The 21,308-nt window shown below is 42.7% G+C and overlaps 3 protein-coding genes across 3 annotated transcripts; 2 read left to right on the forward strand and 1 right to left on the reverse strand.

The window, feature by feature from the left end:
* Nucleotides 1–286: 286 nt before the first annotated feature.
* Nucleotides 287–8,013, reverse strand: sdhb (succinate dehydrogenase complex, subunit B, iron sulfur (Ip)). The gene is made up of 8 exons (XM_083939401.1): nucleotides 7,895–8,013; nucleotides 6,787–6,920; nucleotides 6,039–6,124; nucleotides 5,549–5,685; nucleotides 1,816–1,932; nucleotides 1,620–1,721; nucleotides 911–1,033; nucleotides 287–805 (listed from the first exon to the last, which is right to left on the reverse strand). The coding sequence occupies exons 1-8, from the start codon at nucleotides 7,964–7,966 to the stop codon at nucleotides 725–727; spliced, it is 852 nt and encodes a 283-aa protein (XP_083795527.1). The 5' UTR covers nucleotides 7,967–8,013; the 3' UTR covers nucleotides 287–724.
* Nucleotides 8,014–8,313: 300 nt separating this feature from the next.
* On the forward strand, nucleotides 8,314–11,780 carry mrpl20 (mitochondrial ribosomal protein L20). The gene is made up of 4 exons (XM_083938819.1): nucleotides 8,314–8,486; nucleotides 9,188–9,298; nucleotides 10,417–10,494; nucleotides 10,607–11,780. Exons 1-4 carry the CDS (start codon nucleotides 8,400–8,402, stop codon nucleotides 10,778–10,780), a joined length of 450 nt encoding a protein of 149 aa, XP_083794945.1. The 5' UTR covers nucleotides 8,314–8,399; the 3' UTR covers nucleotides 10,781–11,780.
* A 2,501-nt stretch (nucleotides 11,781–14,281) lies between these two features.
* atad3 (ATPase family AAA domain containing 3) lies at nucleotides 14,282–20,299 on the forward strand. Its single transcript, XM_083938902.1, has 16 exons — nucleotides 14,282–14,550; nucleotides 15,063–15,139; nucleotides 15,801–15,902; nucleotides 16,015–16,074; nucleotides 16,157–16,226; nucleotides 16,320–16,485; nucleotides 16,704–16,773; nucleotides 17,557–17,712; nucleotides 17,803–17,859; nucleotides 17,959–18,084; nucleotides 18,170–18,294; nucleotides 18,395–18,446; nucleotides 18,585–18,655; nucleotides 18,796–18,963; nucleotides 19,371–19,479; nucleotides 19,620–20,299. Exons 1-16 carry the CDS (start codon nucleotides 14,352–14,354, stop codon nucleotides 20,094–20,096), a joined length of 2,085 nt encoding a protein of 694 aa, XP_083795028.1. The 5' UTR covers nucleotides 14,282–14,351; the 3' UTR covers nucleotides 20,097–20,299.
* Nucleotides 20,300–21,308: the final 1,009 nt, after the last annotated feature.

Genomic DNA, 21,308 nt, shown 5'->3' on the forward strand with positions numbered 1-21,308 from the left:
TATTTCTGAAACAATTATACCTTAAGTTCAATAAAAAAAGATTTACTGACTTCTAAACATTTAAAATGTAACATTTAGTGTTATATTTTAATTTTGTTTTCACAGGTTTTCCCACCAAAACTGTTTTGTGCTGCGCGGGGGACTTAAGGGGAAAAGGTATTTCAAAGGGGGGTACATTATTAAAAATGTTTGAGAACCACTGATCTACAGGACCACAGTGTGAACCACTGAGGACGTGTGTAGCAACATTAGTGACAGCAAAAGACAACCAGTGAAAACAGCTGCAGGCATTTCAACTGTTTATTTTCCAATAAAACAAAGACTGCTGTTAGCATGTTGGAAGATCTGAGGGAACATATTAACTTTCTGAAAAGCAACAAGCTAAAAAAATGTTTACACGCAAGAAAACTCCTCCTTTTTACGTTGATGTGCAGCATCACGTCTCCCAAGTACACACACACATACGTACACACAGTAGCACTGAAGATAAATACCTGTTATGGTACATGTAAGACTTAAGACACAGACACACACACTTGTGCATTCATACTGTACATGTGCGTTTATGTGACACCAAGTCCTCCAACCACACACACACTTATATTATGTGGTGGTGGAGCTGGTGTACTGGCCTTCAGACCTCAAAAAGCTTTATTTATCAATATATACCGAATATATAATTTCATCATGGAGGGAAAAGTTGTATAAGTGGACAACTGGGGTTTCAGACAGCAGCCGCATTCTTCTCCTTGTATGTGGCCATCATCTTCTTGATCTCAGCTATCGCTTTTCCAGGGTTTAGGCCCTAAAAGGAAGACCGGACAGATGAGGAATAAACAGTCAGAACAGCAAGTTTGTATTTTAGATACACATGAGCTGTGGTGGCTGCAGACGTGTGTGGACAGGTTACCTTGGGGCAGGTTTTGGTGCAGTTCATGATAGTGTGGCAGCGGTAGAGGGAGAAAGGATCCTGCAGCTTGGACAGACGCTCCTCTGTGAACTCGTCTCGTGAGTCAATCATCCAACGATACGCCTGAGAGACAACAGGATGTAACCCATAAACTCTTCATCTGTGTGGTTTTAATGCAGGTTCAGAATTGAAAATCAGTTATTTATTAATGTTTGCATGCTAAGAATAAGCGTCAATCTCTGGGGCTGAACAATGAACGGGGGAGTGCCAAAAACTGCAGTTCATCAAGTGGCTCCAACAACAAGTCAATCCCTACAGAGCACCATGTTAAAAGCCCGACTTTACAGCAGAAACATGTTTACAGCCTGGAAGGTAACACAGTTTTGGTCTCTATATCTAATTTCTGAATTCATGACAACAGTTCAGTGGGAGAATTTTTATATAAGCCACCTGTTTAAATTATATTAAGGCTTAACGTTCTACATCTGGTTGCCGTCACAGGCGGCGAGGATAGACTGTAGCCTTCACTCGGCCCGCCTCAGCTACATCCGCGCTCCACCTCTTTGCCCATTTTTGGATTAACAGGAAGCAGGCAGAGTCAGGTACAGCCAAGATGGCGACAGGCCCGCTTTGAGGTTCACAATGGCTCTTCAGAAACCTACGGGAGACTACATCCATGTTTTATACAGTCTGCGGCTCAGACACACACCTGCATCAGCACGGCAGGTCCGAGGTATTTGTCTCCGTTCCACCAGTAGCTGGGGCAGCTCGTACTGCAGCAGGCGCACAGGATACATTCGTACAGCCCGTCCTACACATGAGAAAAGCAACAAAGGTTATTTATTTTCTTTTATGTGACTTTGGCTATCACTGGGAAACTGCCAAAATAAAAAACGGTGGTGTACCAGTTTCTGTCTGTCCTCCACAGTCTGCAGATACTGCTCCTTCCCTTCCTTTGAGTCATCCTTCTTCTTCAGGTAGGGCTCTATAGACTTGTACTGGGCGTAGAAGTTACTCATGTCCTGCAAACACAATCGTACAATCAAGGATTCAGTCGGCATACAAATAAGTCATCTCAGAGCTAATGAAACTTAATCTGTGTGTCTGATTAACTTAAAGCTGTGGTAGACAGGTAGAAAATATAGCCCTCCTACCAGATGAGCACGAGCATGTGAACGCGCTTCAGCCCAAATCTATGAGAATTACCGTCCTGTTTTCTTTGCAAACGTTTGGGCCTGTAAAGCCAGTTGAGATGACATTCTGTGATTCAAGGCCATGTTTAAGAATAAAACTTGTCAATATCAGCAAAGTGTTTCAGAGATGGAGAGAAAATGTTTCTAATAGTTTAGTCTACGGTTAGCAGAAGGCTAAATTATTAGCAACATTTTCTCTCCATCTCTGAAACGCTTTGCCGATACTGACAAGTGTTTTATTGTGTGTATTGTCTCTGCTTGAGAAGTCCGTCTCTATGTGTTTGGACAAAGTCTCCATTCACGGGGCAGATTTTCAAAAGCCTGGAAACGGAGCCAAGAGGAAGTGCAGAAGTCTAGTTTCCTCTCAGAACACATTAATTAAAACTATGATTAAAATAATCTTGCCCAATGGTGAATAAAAACACCACTGCCTACCAGTGTTTGTAACATTACTTTAAAAAAGTAATTAGTTATAGTTACTCACTACTTTTTCTAAAGTAACTGAGTTAGTAACTGAATTACTCTATAATAAAAGTAACTAGTTACCAGGGAAAGTTACTATTTTCATTAGTGTTAAAAAAAAGTTGCTGTATGTCAAAGAATTTGGATTTTTCTCAGCAGTTTTCACAAGACAGGCAGGAACTTAAATAACCTTCAATATTTATTACACATCAACAGACAGCAAGATGTTTATCCTGCACTTCAAGTATTATCTTTGTAACAAAAGTAAACAGTATAAGTAAACAATATAAAGTCTGTTTAACTCTATATCAAATTAAATCAAACTCTCACAACTTGAGACAACTGGTCAAGTAAACAACTGTACTTGATAACTTTTGTAAACAAAAGTCAAAATTTAAACCAAAAAGTGCGTTTAACTCTGTAGTCTTAAATTAATAAATCAAACTCCCAATCTCAGACGACTGGTCTGGTCGACTTTCTTTAAGTATTTTCTTCAAAAGTAAAAAAGTTAAACAATATAAAGTGTGTTTACAGTAACTGTAGCAGGTTAAATGAATCAAACTCTCACAACCTGAGACAAATAGTCTGGAACACATAGGCTACTGTATTTCAAGTATTTTCTTCATTAAAAAAGTAAACAGTTTAACACATTTTAAAGATTGAACTACAGCTCCAAGATATTCATCTTCCCATCCATACACTCCTTCCAAAATACTCATCTATTCACGTATCCAGCTAACCCATGTAACCGAACCATCCTACCCTTCAAACAACTGACTGTATCTAAGAAGCAGCAGCATTTCAAACCTCTTGTCAGACAGCCTGCTCCTCTTTGGGGGGTGGAGGTATCTGTGTTTTTGTAGATGCAACGCCTGTGCCGTTGTGAGATGCTTCACTACATTAGAGTTGCTTACAACCGATGTCAACAAAGTCTTAGCTCCTGGACATAATGTGCACTTTACATGCACTTTCCTGCCTTTGACCTCAATGAATTTGAACTAGTGCTTATATCGCCACTTAGGGCGCACTCACACTGTCCGCCCGTACTTTGCCCTGGGCTTTAGGGTACTTGCCCCCCGGCCAGCCCGTTTGTACTCACACTGCCTGGGCCTCACGCAAATGCTTCTTGCCTGTCCATACGTCATCACGCCAAACACGTCACACGCATTGAGTAACGTCATCGCGATGCGTCGCTTTGTTTACAAATCTTTCCATAGGCCTCTGAGTTTTTGTGCGTCTTGTCCGACTGTTTTTGAATATTTTCATCCGACCAAATCTGCAGTAAACACTCCACCTCCGCATCACACCAACGTGAACCTTTCACCGCCATTGTTTTAAATGTCTGTGCATGGTCCGTATTTTTTTTCTTTCTATGTCCGAACAGGCGCACATAAAATGACGTCAGAGCCGCCGTAGGCCTCGTGCCCGTGCACGTCGGATGCTCGCACTAGTACATGTGCAAACACCCTTTACAAAAGCCAACCTCTCTCAAACGGGCCGTGGACGGCCAGCTGGCCGCAGCTAGGCGCGGTGCGGTTGCACTCACACTGGTCAAACGAACTAGGCTTTACCCGTAAAACCTGTTTGGGCACGGTAGGGAAGGACAGTGTGAGCCCTTAGAAAATGAAAAGTTTTCATCGGATTGCTGCGCACTCGCCATTTTTGCTGCTTCTTCGATTCAGGTGGTGTTTGTGTGTGTTGCTGTGTATAATGCTGTTTGTCTCTCCACTCTGCTCTACGGGGCAGAGTCATGGACCCCATACCGTCAGCACATCACCAACCTAGAGGCCTTCCACATCCGCTGCCTACAGAAGGTCCAGGGTCTGTCCTGGGAGGATCGAACGCCCTATACAGACATCCTCCACAACACTGGCTCTGTCTGTATGGAAGCAGCTGTGGCCAAAAGACACCTGCGCTCGATAGGGCACATTATACGCATGCCTGAACACCGCCTTCCCCGCCAAGTCCTCTACAGCCAACTATTGGGCGCAAAGCGCTCCGCTGGAGGGCAAAAGCAGCGCTTTACTGACTACACCAGGGACATCCTAAAGCGAGCGAATATCCCCCTCACTCAGCTTGAAAACCTGGCCACCAACAGATCTGCCTGGCAGGGAACCTGTGCCACGGCAGTGTCTCAGATACTCAAAACCAACCAAGACAGAAGATCTGAGAGGCGCACCCAGCGACACCAGCGGGCGGCTGGTGTTCCCCTGGCATCTGGGTTCCCGTGTTCTATCTGCGGGCGAGTGTGCGGCTCAAGGATTGGACTCTTCGCCCACGAGAAGTGGCACCAGCGGCAACGTCGCTGACCCCCCTTCCCCCCCACCCCCCCCCCCAACCCAATCCTTGAAGCAAGCGTCATCTTCAGAAACGATGGACAGCTAAGAGTGTGTGTGGGGGGTGTAAAATCACTGGCTCTGATTGGCTACCATGAAACATGACTCTGCCTTAGCCAATCGCTAATCTTACCCAGCCCGTCTCCTCACTGTCAGTTTGTGTGTGGAGCATGGAGCCAGGGTTGCGTTCGGATTATGCACTTGTTTCAATCAATTCATAGTAACGCTCCGCATTTAACGTTCATTAATGGCAACGGTGTTGTAACGGTGGAAAAAGTAATTAGTAAGATTACTGAAAAAATAGCGGCATAAGTAACGCCTACCCCTGCTTTAACTTGGTTCGCAAAAGACCTGAGGATGTCAACATTGAAGCAGTGGAAAGATGTTGGAAGTGCTGACCTGATATCACTGTAATATTCAGTAATATGTCACATTTAACCAACCGTGTAGCATGTGGAATTGTGTCTTTAAATCAAAATGAACCATCTAAACTATGAATTTCCATGTTTTGGTTTCATTTAGTGACGTTGGGTTTGTGTGCAATCATAACTAAAGAATTAAACAGATGTGGGCGTCCGTGTTTGACACACAAATATGAATGGATGCAGTCGGTTAGAGCAGTTCGGGTGTGGTGGACATTTACTCACAGGTACCAGGTCCTTGACCACATACATATGTGGCAGAGGGTAAATCTTAGTTGGCTTGCTGATGTTGGTGTCAATCTTGTTGAGACAGGCAAGTGTGTTTCCTCCATTAATGTTCATCGCACAGGATCCACAAATACCTGCATTTAAACAAAATAAAAGCTCTTAAACATAGTTTTTGAGACAGAAAGACAAAAAAAACTTTTCTATCACAATACTGGACTTTGTTAGATATTTAGAAAAGAGATATGCCAGATGTTTTTGTTTGGAGAAGAAGAATAATGTATACTGTAATTATTTGATGAAAGAAATGAGATCGTGCAGCATCGTGTTTCATGGTTGAATGACCTGTAGTCAGCACGAACTAGGGCTGCACGATGTGAGGAAGATATGAAATGTGCGATAACGTTGAATATTGTTATAACGATAATGCTCGCGACACATAAAACAGATATTGCAGATATTGGTTCACTCTGACGTCCACGTTACAGACCTTCTCTGCAGGAGCGGCGGAAGGTCAGAGTGGAGTCCATCTCATTTTTGATCTTGATCAGGGCGTCAAGAACCATCGGGCCACAACTACATGAAGAAGAATAAACCGGTCAGTGAGTCCAGAGTGTCAAGAAAATTAAAGTGTAAAAGGGGGAAAATCATGTTTGACAACAAGAAAAGCCTGACAGATTTTCTGACTGAAGAACAGTTTTGAGTATTGGACTCTTCTGGCTGCAGTGTCATGTTAACAGAGTGAGTTGTGTGTCCCTAGGCTGATTAAAGAGCAGATGAAGTAAGAGGATTGGAAATATGCCAGGCTGTCACATCCACACGAGCTAAACCTACCTGAAGGCTGTGGTCAGATTGTTAATAATGCCCTCTGTTTATATGTGCTGCTTTGAACTTCACTCGAAGATAAGCCTCCACCAGTGCAGCGAACATGATCAGCTAATGGCAGTGCTATTAAAAAGGACCAAATTATGCAACATGCACTAAAGAGATAAGCAGAGTTTTGTCCAGAGAGTTCTCAGAGTCCTCGTCACTGCATTAAAGTTAAACATCTATACACAATGGTCACAGCTGCTGCATTTACTACAAGATATCTTAATATAGACGATAACGGATTCAGATTCAGGACACCTAGTGCTTTATTACTTACGTATTTAAGTAGCTAATGAATGAGACCACAGATTGATGCATTGCTGCACATACAGTACTGAGCTTCCTCATGGTAGAGCTGTAACACCTACGTGTTGAGGTCGATGTCGTAGGTCTGCATGCGCGGTTTGTCTCCTGGGGTGTCTGGGTCCCATCTGTACACCTGGAACTTCTTTATTCTGGGTTGAGCTGCTGGAGCCGCTGCTGTTTGGGCATAACGCACCGCCTGACAAGGGGAGAGAATGCATACTTATATATATAAATATATATATATATTACACATGAGGACACTAAGAAAATGTCTGTACAGTTAGATGATGCACTCACAACAAGAATAATGGCTCTAACAACCATGCTCTACCTTATTCTTCTAAATAGTTGATCTTCTGTTTGATCACTGAAACATAGCTTAACATTTTCTAGTGTGAACCAAACATGCAGGGGCAGCGTTCAGTTTTTATGCACATATCTGGAACAAACTCCCAGAAAACTGAAGGTCTGCGCTCTTAAATCAAGACTGGAGACGTTTCTGTTTGCAGCTTTCAGTAAACAATGCAATTTATTAACTACTTATACTGCACTGCAACTTCTATTGCTTTGGTAATCTTGGTTTTATTCTATTTTATTTGCTCTGATGGTCATTATTTTATCTGAGTGTCATTTTATATCTAAATGTCATTTCAATGTTTCATGTAAAACACTTTGAATGACCTTGTTGTTGAAAGGTGCTATACAAAAAACTTGCCTTACTTTACATGAATACATCAGTGACCATAAAGCATGTTTTTATTTTAGTCTGGTTGTTTGTTTAGGTTGAATTCGGTGCATAAATGTGTCAGACTGCTTAACCTCGATTTAACTAGTAACGTAATTATTAACGTTAGGTGAACAATGTTTACAACTTTCTTTAAGTCGTTTGCTGTCTGTCACGTTGGGTGTTAACATGGATTTTAATTCTCTACATATGAATCTTAAACACACACCAGCCGATAAACAAGAAGCCAGCCCGTAAAAGTAAAACAGTTTAGTCAGTGTAGCTGGTGAGGGTTAGGCTTGTTAGCGGCTAGTAGCTGGACTACAGTAACGTTGACTTCAGAGCATAGACGGAGCCCTCCGCTGTCACTATGGGACGCGTTGAATAACGGCTAATAAACGGCTAATTAACGGACGTTTGCTCGTTCCAAAGACGTTGGAACTCACCACCAGTCCGGCGGGGGAGCGGGACACCAAAACACCACAGCGGCTCAAGGACGTGAGACAAGCGGCAGACATGACGGAGCTTCTCTGACCTCCACCGCCTGCTGTCCCGGCATCCAACGCGGCCGCGTCACAACTCTGGTGGAGGAAGCGCTTGTGTTGGTGACCAGCGTCTCCCGCCTTCATAACCACACAGACAAGACGGGCGTTATCTGTAGCGTTTGTTTGACTCGTTGGTGACACTCGTGTTTGGTCTTTATTGTTTGTTTACACAGTTCTCCATTTTATTTTGTGTCGGTTATGGCGCTTTTTATGTCCGCTAAAGCCGGGTGTAGCAGGGGACAAACGCACAGGAGGTGTCCGGGTTTGTAAATCAAACGAACCCGGTGTCAGTGTCGCAGCACAGCGTGTGGACTCACATAACCGAGCCTCTCTTCACCGGCGGAGCTGAGGTCACTCGCGTACTGCTTTCGTACCGTGGTGAGGTGGTTCACTGGGAGACAAGACCATGGTATTCCTGACGTTACCTTGCTGGATCAGAAGCCGTGGACCGGACCGATTCTGGAAAGTTCAAGAGCTCCTCAAACATGCGCGGGTAAGAAGGTCACGACTATTTCCTGGACGGGAAGGGTCTAAACTGTGCCGTGGTTCATGCTGTCAACATGTTGTGATGTTAATGTGTGGCAGTTAAATCTGAAACCTTGTTAGGAAATCGGTAATTTAATATCTTTTTCTGCAGTGTAAAGGCGACCCTTGCTGTTTGATACGGTCTGAAGGAGACAGTTTTAGGTTTATTTTGATGTTTAGCTCAGTTCTATTTTGGTGGGGTCATTTCCTGGGAGAAAGGAAGTGACGTAAGTCCCTACAGGTGATGGGTTTCTTTTGATATATACATATATTTTTTAGAGTGAGCAAGGTGAGGCAGAGTAAATTTAAGTTTGGTTATGGTAATAAGGAAAACATCAACTTTAAGCAACTCTGTTCTTTGGTTTTGGATTGGTTTAATTGCACCCATACAGTGTCACCATCGTATATATCAGCATATCACCATAGAAGTGACTTTCTGTTTATGGGTGGGGGGAACGGGAAGACCACTTCATGGTCAAAAAGAGGCCTCATCATTTTAATCTCATATTAACAGCACGCAGAGGCGATTCTAGACTCTGTTGGGGCCCTGGGCAATAATTCACAGGGGGGCCCTCGAATTAGAGTTCATCACCATTATAGGTTTGTTTAAACTGAATGCGTTATTAACGATGGTCGTTCAGTCATTCTTCCTGTCGGTTCCTCCAACAGCACTTCAAAGGCAGAAAGAACCGCTGCTACGGCCTGGCTGTGAAGGCAGTTAGAAGAGCTTTCGTCTACGCCACTAAATCGAGGAAGCTCAAGAAACGCAACATGAGAACGGTAACAAATACAAATGTCCTGCAACAACAAACACATGGTAGCCACACAGGAGACAGTTTGAAATGTTCTCACTGAGATTTGATTTGTAATAAATAAAAAATGGGAATGATAGGGGCATTAGGTGTGTTTCCATTAGCCCTGTAGCGTGGCCTCCTGGAAAGTTTCAGTCCACGCCCTGTCAAATGGCCGTTCACCCGCCGTGTTTCCATTACAAAAAAAAAGAACCCAGACGGATTAAGGAGACTCCGGAGGTGATGTATCACTCTGAATGGGTTTAGATCACCGTGATCAGCTGATCAGAATCAGAAATATTTAATAATCCCAGGGGGAAATTGTTTTCGTTGCAAACTCCAGTTATACAAACAACAGTTATACAGATAACATATATAAGTAAAAACATAAATATATAACTATAAGTTATATATATATACTGTAAATATAAAATATCAAATTTACAATAGTAATATAATCACCCCTTTCTACCCGGTCAAATGGCCTCCTGAGCAAATCAGGGGCGTTTTTGGCGAGATAGACCCGCCTCACTCCAGGTAGTCGACCATAGTGGAAACGCACCTATTGTATTTTACCAAACCACATTATGTCAAGTAGTTTATGCTGGAGACATGTGCTACTCTCTGAATCACTTTACTTTGTATCGCCTTGATAAGAGCATCATTACAGCTTTGTAAGGAGTCCTGGGTACACGTTTATTCACAAAAAACCTAGAATACAACTCAAATGTATCAAATATTAGTAAAACTTTGAACAGGAACACGATCCAAAATGACAATGAGGAAGGAAATATTAAATATCCATCATTTAATATTCATTTCTTTAGTTGGCTTTAAACAAACAAGACACATGTTGGCTTTTTTGTGTTTTAATTAGTCACTATAATGCACATTAAACAACAAAAGAACACCAATAGAAAAACAGAGGGTGGGAGACGGTGGATGTTAGTTGTTGTACGGGATCCTGAAGAGATGAAGCTGTCCTTCCAATCCCAGTTACGGAAGGTTGCATTCATTGTTTACAGTATGAGCATGTTGACATTTGTATTTGATTAAGCGAGGTAATCAGTATCATTTTTTGTATTTGTGGTGCTTCTGTGTCTTCAGCTCTGGATCACACGCATTGCAGCAGCATCACGAGAGCACGGCATGAAGTATCCTGTCCTCATGCACAACCTCACCAAGGTGAGTTGTGCTGAATGTTGCAGTATCACACTAGTCCTCTCTTCAGCACGTTGTCTATGCTGTTGGTTCGCTCTCTGTATATGTGACATAATTTCTCTCTTCCTCCATCCAGACCAGCATTCAGCTCAACCGACGTGTGATCAGCGACCTTGCCGTCACAGAACCTCGCTCCTTCCTCTCACTTGCAAAGCTGGCACGGGCTCGGCAAGAGGAAGGTTTTCGCGCTGCGTTGGGGAATGGAAAAGAACCCTCTGGTGTCTTCTCCCGTGTTGTTGTGCTACAGTAAATGACTTTAAACAACCTTTAAGATGTTCAACTGTTATGTTTTTCAAAGATTGTGGAGCTGTTCATGAAACAGTCAGACACACACACACACACACCTCCCTGCTTTACAGTTGTTGCTTCATCCAAGTGTTTTTCATATAAAAAAATGAAATTTAATACTTTTGTTTAATTTTGTGACACTTCTTTGATCACTACACCAGGGCTGCTCAATGCTTAACGACCCGCATAACTGGTCACCATATGTGGGTGAAAAAGTGTTGACTGATGTCTGATCGGCAAGTAGACCATGATGTGATGCACTGCCAGACCTTTCTCTCTCCTGCACCATGGAGTCTCACATAGGTTAAAGATTTTAAACAGAGTTACAAACAGAGCAATGTCCCTGGAGTAGAAATGGTTGCAGTATCTTACTCAAGGACATGTTGCAGTTGTGTTGTTCAAAAGCTGTGCCTCCATGAAAACAGATTTGAAAAATGAAAGAGCCTTTTCCTACTAGGAAGGCCCTCGCTGGCATTTGGCAACTCCTAAATACCGTTGTAAATTCTTTTCAGGTAGTAGATTGAAGAATATTTTTGAAATTGTGAGCTCGCTAATGTCATAACAAGGAAATTATCATAATCCAAGTTGGCTGTTAACATTGAAAAGCATAGCAATTGTTTGTCCAAAGACGGCCCTGTTTCTGCTCCACTCGCTGATTTCAACCCTCCTTTGTGTGTGCCAGACTTCTTCGGCTACTGTGTTTTACAAAATACTCCACTACGGCCGTCCTGATTACCTCCAATATCGTGATAGAGGATGTGATTCTCAATTTTCCACAAACCCCCCTGTGTTTGCACAATGCAACCTTTTGTTAAGTTGATTTGATGCTGATTGTGGGTTGTTTGGAGGTTGGGAAGAGAGACCTCAAGCTTTTTCATGTAGTGACTTTTGTCTCTATGTAAATATATATTTTACCATTTGTTGTGGCGAAGTTGTCCAAATCATTAAACGTTTTAAATATATTTTTGTCGTCCTGTAATGCTTCTAGTTAAAAATGATTTTGAGAGATATTTTAATCTAGACTAGTCATTTGTAGCTTTCATATCTGCTGCTATGTCCCTACAAATGTTCCTCTGGAAAAGCCATGATGACACACACTTTGCACGGTGTCATAATCTGAGAGAGCACAAGGACACAATTACCTTAATTCAATCAACCAGTGGTTTTTCAGAAGCACAAGCAAACTGGTTTGAAGTGTAAACATCCCTCCAGTCCCAACATTCAGATAAAAGCACGCACCTCCCTCAAGTCAGTAACCTATGACTTGCAAACCCAGAGGCCTGATGCAACAGAAAACCTCCCTTTCCTGTGAATTGTCTAGTTTGACCCTCTGCAGCTCCCGTATCAGTTTTGGGTGGTGCGACCATAGACATATAAAGAGTAGATGCCGCATCGAACGTTGGGCCGCGAGAAATGCGGCCGCCATCTTGGATCGGTCCTTCTCCCAGATCAGTTCTATGAATGACTCGTTGAGCCTATGAGTTGAGCAGCAGAAGGAACAAGATGCCAGAGCACTGTGCAGCGTATTCCTGCTCTAATCTAATATTACAATATTACAATTCATAATCAGTACGGTACAGTACAATTTTAAACAATTATACATAAATCCATGCATTTTTGAATGTTATAGTGAGTCCCTCAGGCTGTGGCAGGTAGATACATATTTAGCTGCCAGAGGAGCTGCTGTCCCTTATTATATTATTATTATCTTGTCACAGTAGAGGCATGGAGATTAGCCTCTGTGGGAATGTTAGTTAATTTACCCCCCGGCCAGATGTGTGTGTGCAAGCCTGTGTAGATATGAAAGGAGAAGCAGGGAGGAGAGGGGTTGTCGTACATGTGGTCTAGTGTAAATGGATTGCACATTTCAAGCAGTAGGTCAGCAGAGGATGTGCTGGGGTTTCATGAGAGGAAGACACTTCAGAGACAGTTCATCTCAGGTCACCTCAGATATTCTCAGTTTTGTTTTTTTAAATATTAAACATGACATTTAGATGAATTATGAGATAATTTTTCATGTCATGTCACTTTTTTTTTTAAAGTTTAGACTATCAAAGGAGAAGTGACAGAATCTGACCAATATCCTTTGCTGTTAAACTGTTTCATCAAACAGGAGCAACATGATGTGGGGTTTATTATAAAGAATGAATTAGAGATTTACGAGGCAAGCGTGAACATGTATTTCCACTCTGTGCCCGATATTCTCACCGCTGAACAAAATGTTCCATACATTTTTACTTGGTTTTCCACATCTCCACTTGAAAGCAGGACGAACCAGAACTGATGGGTCCAGGCTTTTTTAGTTCAGTTGTACCACAGAAGTTGAAACAGTCTGAAAAGAAAAAATCATACATTTATTTAACTAAGGAAAAATCTTAAATCGTTTGTATAATTTAAAATGGATATTACTGAACTATGCCCCGTGTTTTTGTTTGCACATTAAATACAATTACTACATCATTAAAATATGTAATAAAGAAGACATCCACATAATTAGACCTTGCCTAAAAACAAAGGACACAGTCATTTTAGATACTATACAAAGTACTCCTCCAACATCACTGTCTTTTAGAATGAGAGCTACACTCTACACTTGGTAACTGTGCAAGAACAAAACAGTGTGAAAATGATCGATTTAACAAAATGTTATATATATTTGTATACCACACACACTCGCTCAAATGTGGACCCTCCCTCTCCTCTCCACTACCACGACTATTCGACTGGCAGAGCATGGATCATTTCTGAATATTTATTAACATATAGGGTTCGGCTCTTGCTTTTTTTTTAGTGCTTTAAATGAAAGTGTGTCTGTTTGACTTGTATTTAGATGTGTCCAAAATGTCATCTCTCTCTCTCTCTCTGACCTAATTGTATTGATACTCTTGATTTATATGTATTTTAATTTTCTCTGTGGGTGTGTGTGTGTGTGTGTGTGTGCATGCGTGTGTTTGTGTGTTTGTGTGTGTGTGTGTGTGTGTGAGAGAGAGAGTGAGTGAGAGAGAGATTTATGTATTCATGTATGAAATATAGCCTATTAATACTCTATAAATGATTTATATTGTTGTGTTTATATTTATAGTGTTTGCAAAACACCTATCATACATCACATATATCATATATCAGAATATTCTATTACTGCTAATCCCACTGTGAATATTAAAATACGCTGAACCGTGTCCTGTCCTTACACTGAGTGGAGCGGGCGACCGGGCCAAGATGGCGGCCCCACCGCTCGTCAGCGCCAATAGGCCCAACGTTCGATGAGGCGTCTACTCTTTATGTCTATGGGTGCGACTACATGACCTCTACAGAAGACAGTTGTTGGAGCAGCCAATGAGAAGAGGAAGTACTTGTCTCCAGCCAATCGTCGCTGCAGTTCTTCCATCAACCCTCGTACACTCTATTGCGCATGCGCAGAAGATTGCGGCATGACACGCGTGTAGAGGAAGTGCAGTCAGTGACAGGTCTGGAGCAGCTGCCGTCTCTCCCTTATTAACCGGCTAAACTGTGCTTTAATTTTTCTGGGTAAAATGTCGTGGCTGTTCGGACTGAACAAGGGGCAGCCCGAGGTGCCTTCTGGTCTCCCGGCCCAGCCTCCACCACCGCCGCCGCCGCCTGCCGGAGGCTCCAGCGGCGGAGGAGGAGATAAACCCAAGGACAAATGGAGCAACTTCGATCCCACCGGGCTGGAGCGGGCTGCTCAGGCGGCCAAGGAGCTCGACAAGTCCCGTAAGTGTTCTGCAGGGCCTCTCAGCTCAGTGGAGGTTTCTCCTGGTTATAACAACATTACTTAGCACAGAAAGCCACGATGCTCCAGCATCCAGACCCTCTCCGGTGCATGGTGGTGGTCTCTTCAGTGATGCTACAGCTTAGATAGTGAGGCCCACGCTCACAGCCAGCATCTGAACACTTTCAATGTCATCTTTGTGACATTACTGGTTGCTTATAGGAACAACACTGTGCTGCTCTCACCTTCATTCAAACTACTGGACTGAGTTCAAAGGTCATCTGGCTTGCAACACCCAAATGTCTCTGTTCCACATACATTCACTGGTTCAATGACTGTTTCTGTCTTGTTTTGTCTTCAAAATTAACCAATTTCCTTATGTGTTAAAGTGAGATGGGTAAAAAAAGAGAGAGACTAGTGACACATCTGTCAGGACGCAGAGGCAGACCATCATGTTGCATTGATCACTGAAAAACTTTCCCTTCTGTGTGTGTTGCCTCTCTCCTCCACCCAGGACATGCCAAAGAAGCTCTGGATTTGGCTCGAATGCAGGAGCAGAGCACTCAGATGGAGCATCAGACCAAAATAAAGGTACAGTGGAAACCAAACTACTGCTTCTCTCTTCAGCTGCTGCGGGACACCGGTGGTTTCCAGAGAATTATGAAGATTTTGCCAGTGCTAATTTACGTCGACTAAAGAATTTGTTCCTAATCGTGTCATTTACCTGATGGATAATGGTGCTGAGAGGTGTAGTCGAGTTGCGTTGAGTGGGGATATTGTGCTTCAGCCTGTCGAGTAAAAGAATATTATAAAAACTATTCACCAGTTTTTAAATAGTTATTTTTGCCCCTGCAGTCTTCAATGTTAAACACTGGAGAAAACAGAGATTAAAAAACTGTGCACAGTAAATAGTCTTGTTATGTATTGAACACATTTCAACTGATTGACAGTCAAAGATTAATCTTTATTCTGACACTGTTTCTGATGATGTGTGATGGGTGATATGTGAAATATATATATATATATATATATATATATATATATATATATCACAGAAACCAGGGAAAATACATCACTTCTGTCATATTACGTTATCCAAAACCTAAGACTGTATCTCAAATCTTGTTAATCGTATAGTATGGCGATATTGTCCGACCCTACAACCCAGTCGGCCTCGTGGTTGCGATTGCTTAAAATGTTCACCAGTGTGTTTTATTGATTTTTGACGTCCTTTTTGCTCCTCTGTTCACAGGAGTACGAGGCTGCAGTTGAGCAGCTCAAAGGCGACCAGATACGAGTCCAGGGAGAGGAGAGGAGGAAAACTCTTAATGAGGAGACCAGGCAGCATCAATCAGTGAGAACAGAAACGCTTTTTCCCTTCTCTTTTAGTAGAACAATGATTCTACAGCAGTGAACTAGACTAGATTTGAGTTTGGTGGTTACAGTGGATTTTCTTTCTGTTACAGAGAGCTCAGTTTCAAGATAAGCTGGCCAGACAGCGATATGAGGACCAACTAAGGCAACAGGTGACGTCTGATCCCTCACATTGAGAAGAAAATGCTTTAAAATGAGACGCAGTACCAACATTTCTTGTTTTTTCTTCAACAGCAAGCCCTGAACGAGGAGAACCTCCGCAAACAGGAGGAGTCTGTACAGAAACAGGAGGCCATAAGGAAAGGTATAGCTATCTATTTGTCAATCTTACTGTCCGTCTGAGCTTTTGAAGATGTTGAATGATGGTTTATGCACGTGTGTGTCATGTCTTTTATAGCGACAATAGAGCACGAGATGGAGCTGAGGCACAAGAATGAGCTCCTGCGTATAGAGGCTGAGTCTAAAGCACGGGGTCGTGTGGAGCGAGAGAACGCCGATATAATCCGTGAGCAGATCCGTCTGAAGGCTGCAGAGCACAGACAGACAGTCCTGGAGTCCATAAAGTAAGACACAATGACTCAGTGATGATTTCACACTGTAGTACTTATGTATGTAACTAACGAGTTGAAACTGAAGGTGTTTGGTATTTAAAAAAAGTGCCAGTACTAGTATATAACAGAAATTTGCCTTGGGATGAATAAATTTGATCAGTTGCAGTCGACAGTTGCATCTTGTAAACGCCCTAAAGGCTTGCTTACAGTGGATGGGTATTTGCTTTTAGGACCGCAGGCGCTGTGTTTGGAGAAGGATTCAGGGCCTTTGTGTCAGACTGGGACAAAGTCACGGCCACGGTGAGACTTTTGTTTCCATCCTCATCAGTTTAGTGAATGATTATGTAAAAAATACATAATAAGAGCTGAGTTTGCTGCTGAATTTCTGAAATATCTCTTCAGCTCAGCAAATTAATATGTTGAAAAATATACAGATGGCTGGTTCACACACCGCTCGTCTAATCATAAAGGTGGTTTAATTTTATAATGACTTGTACCTTCTGTCTCACGTCACACATCTTTGAATGCTCACAAATTCAGTCGGTAACAAAACATGTTTAAAGGAAGTAGTGTCTTCGTCACACAACGCAGCGATCCTTCAACTACAGGTTTCCCATGGAAAGGCGTGCATTCATTAATTAAAAAATAAGACCTTATTTGGTGTTTAAATATTTTAAATGTATCTTTTTAAAAATGCTAAAACATGGGAAGTAGGATTTTTTTAACCTTTTTTATCCATTTTAACATCCACTTTAAAACAAAACATGTCGCTCTGGGATAGGAGTGTGCGTGGTCCATTAAACTATACACCACCACCTCCACCCCCAACTCTGTTACCAGCACCAGAGTCAGCAGTAACAGATCTTTACAGAGCATTCAGGTGTACGCCTACAACTTAAATCTAACTTGCCTTAAGCCGTAGGAACGCTGTATTATACGTATTTGAATTTGCTTAACTTACGCCATAGATATCATCCAATAGACAGAGAGTAACCATTTCCATGTAAACGTTTGAACTGTCCGTGGAAAAACCTGAAATGTCTTTGTACTGAGTAGTTTTTTACTGTTCCATCACATCACCAGGTGGCAGGGCTGACCCTTTTAGCCGTGGGAGTCTATACGGCCCGAAACGCAACAGGGGTGGCAGGACGTTACATCGAGGCCCGGCTCGGGAAGCCGTCGCTGGTGCGGGAAACGTCCCGGTTCACCGTGGGAGAGGCAATCAAGCATCCGGTCAAGGTAGCTAATAAGCAATTGATCCTTTGCATATTTTGTTAACTGTAGAATATAAAACGCTCATAATTATGCTTTTTTTTGTTAACTATTAAGACGGTGAAACGGCTGAAGAGCAAACCCCAGGACGCCCTTGAGGGAGTTGTGCTCAGTGTAAGTGAACATCAAAGTCTTAAGAAGTAACCAACATGCATTTTAAGGTTTCTAAGGTTTTGTAACCACTTGATATAAATGTATTTTTCTATCTCTTAGCCTTCCCTGGAAGAGCGCGTGCGTGACATCGCCATAGCAACAAGAAACACGCGGCAGAACAACGGCCTGTACAGGAATATCCTCATGTACGGCCCTCCAGGCACGGGCAAAACTCTCTTCGCTAAGGTATAGGGCTGAACTGTTGTAAACATTTACATGTATGGAAGATGATGCTTTGTCTAACTGTAGCATTTCCTTTCCTACTGAGTAGAAGCTGGCAGTGCATTCTGGGATGGACTACGCAATTATGACCGGTGGTGATGTGGCACCCATGGGCCGTGATGGTGTGACAGCCATGCACAAAGTGTTTGACTGGGCTGGCACAAGTCGACGCGGGTAGGCTACTTGGACCTATATGAAATATACAAACATCAATACTGTCCACTCCAGATATTACATCAACAGATGGTCATCGTGTGTTTTTATCCTGTTACAGACTTCTGCTTTTCGTTGATGAAGCTGATGCATTCCTTCGCAAGAGATCCACTGTAAGTCCGCACGTTTTTAATTTATTTTTATAAATCTTTTGTTTTTGTTATTAAAATATATTTTCCTACCCTTTAAACTCCCCTTGATTTGTATTTAACCACATAACTTTAATCTTGACTCTTTACTTTTTTTTGTAGGAGAAGATCAGTGAAGACCTCAGAGCCACTTTGAATGCATTCCTGTATCGTACCGGAGAGCAGAGCAACAAGTAAAAAGAAACATTTATATTCTGTACAAATTAATCCTTAAATGTGACATACTCTTCATTTTAGTTTTACCTTGTCTATGCCGACTTGGCTACTTCCCAGCATGTCTATAAGCTGCACGATTTCTGTGTGTTTCTGTCAGGTTCATGCTGGTGTTGGCCAGTAACCAACCAGAGCAGTTCGACTGGGCCATAAACGACCGTATAGATGAAATCGTGAACTTTGCTCTGCCGGGTCCTGAGGAGAGGGAGAGGCTGGTTCGGTTGTACTTTGACAGATATGTTCTGGAGCCCGCCACAGGAGGGAGGCAGTGAGTACAACCCCCACACGTCAACACAGCTGTTACAACAGGGCACCGAGCCACTGCACAATAGGGATGCGTACTGAAACAAGAAATTAAGCCCAGTTCACTAAGTCTAACACTCACGTAGAAGTATTTGTTCTGAGTGATGTTTGAGGAGTGGTGTTAAGATGAAGGCCAAGAAACAGCCTACTAGGCATCTGGAGCAGGGCCAGCCATGCTGAGGCATTAATTACACAGAAGTCAGATGTGTGATGGAGGCTGAAAGGTGAGGAGTGATCCACACACAGGCCAGGAGGCAATGAACTGACCCGTAAAACAAAGTCAGAAAGAAAGTGCATCCAAGCCTGCTACACTTTGGGGAAATCATTGACTTTGTCCCCCTCTCATCTATCTCTGTGTGTGGTTTTGTGCAGGAGGATGAAGCTGGCACAGTTTGACTACGGTCAGAAGTGCTCTGAGATAGCCAAGCGGGCGGAGGGCATGTCAGGAAGAGAGATCTCTAAGCTGGGTGTGGCCTGGCAGGTAAGTTCCCTGTATAGATTATAAAAATCTGCAGTGTAAATCCTACTTTCACAATCCTTGACTTTAAAATGCTACAAGATTTATATTTTTGTGAAGTAAATGAATATATGAAACGTCTGTTGACTCGCTGTCTCTTGTAGGCTGCAGCATATTCCTCTGAAGATGGCGTCCTGACAGAGGCTATGATTGACGCTCGAGTCGACGAGGCTGTCAAGCAACACCATCAGAAGATGGACTGGCTGCACGGAGACGAGGAGGCTCAGGCCAAGACCCTCACACCTCCCCCAGCCGGAGCGACTGCCAGTGGAGGCAAAATGGGCTTTACTCTGCCCCTCAGTGAGGCACCTGAGGCTCAGGAGGTGATTGCTCCAGTTCTTGAGTTAAATACAAAACAAGAGTGTGAAAGTAAACCACCTCCTTCAGACATCAGCGAATCAACAGAAGGCAAAAGTGTCGACCCAGCTGGACAGGACTGTGAAGATGCTGTCAAAGCAGGAGAGGCTGTGACAAAAGCAGAGAGTTTAGCGGAGCCTGCTGCCCCCGCTGATGGAGAGGGCAAGATGGAGAAGGAAGACAAAACTGGGTCTTCTCCTCCAAAGGATGGAACTCCAGTTTGAGTCGTAGATCTGTTCAGCGAGGCGGCCTGGATTAGAAAGATTAGTGTCCTGCCTCTTGCAACTAGTCTGTCAGTGTATGTTTAAAAGTCTGTTGGACTGTGACCGAAGACGAGTTCAGCAGGTCAGGGGAGATAATTATACGAAATCGATTAATTTTACGAAACACAACTAACGCCTGAGACTCTTTGATTCTAATATATAATGCATACATTGTAAAAGTGTACTTTACATGGAAGCCAGAATGTGTGTCTGTAATCACGGTGTGTAAGTGATGTCTCTGTTGAAATTATTAAACTGATCTGTGTTTTTATAAACCGAAGATCTGATGTTTATGGGGTACAGTTGCTTTATAATATTACACTTAGATAAGAGTTTAAGACACTTTAATAATTAAGGGACAGCAGTTTGAACAGTCAGTGGCAGGACTCATCTATTAGTATAAGCGCACAAAACCCTTAAAAAAGGCTCATGTACATGTGCAGGGGAGATCAGACCTTTCAATGACATTGTCAAGCATTATCAGGGTGAAGCAACACGATACATCAAGGCAGAGGAGGGGTTAAGATTGGATGAGGCAGTGATCCCGTCCAATAGGGATCCATGTAGGATTTCAATATTTCACAGTAATGGCTTCAGGAAGCTGCCTCTACTGTACAAAGCAAAGTCAAGGGCATGAAACTGTCCTTGGTTTAAAATAGGCCCCATGATAAAACTCCCTGTCAGACATATGGTGCCTTCATGTTCTATCTACGGTGTATGGGTTCACATAAATAACTAAACCATCAAACTCCTTTTAATTAAATAACTAAAAGAGGTATGCACTGGGGGTCGTCAGTTGAACCTGCTAAAAGTGTCACTTCCAGTTTGCGTAAATCACTGCAACATTTAAAATTTAGAGTTTATTGCTCAAAGGAGGACTCCACCTGTTTAAAACATCGATGTCTGTTTTCAGGTCTTGGAGAGTTCGAGTATAAAGCCTTTTGTGGCTCCAGCTGGAGTTTGAGATCTGATAAACTGTCTCAAGCGATGTCACTTGTGTCTGTGTTGGTTGGGTGTAAAGTCTACAAGTTTGAAAATTAAACAAATCTGGTGGTGTGGAGTTAGAAAGAACTCCTTTTCTGAGACAAAAAAAGCTGTGCATTGGGAGTCTGATATTATAGGGATGCTGTGTTAAGTACGTTATCTGATAAAACCCCAAAATGGCCCAAAAAT

This window comes from Echiichthys vipera (genome assembly GCF_963691815.1).
Source record: "Echiichthys vipera genome assembly, chromosome: X".
Lineage (NCBI taxonomy): Eukaryota > Metazoa > Chordata > Actinopteri > Perciformes > Trachinidae > Echiichthys > Echiichthys vipera.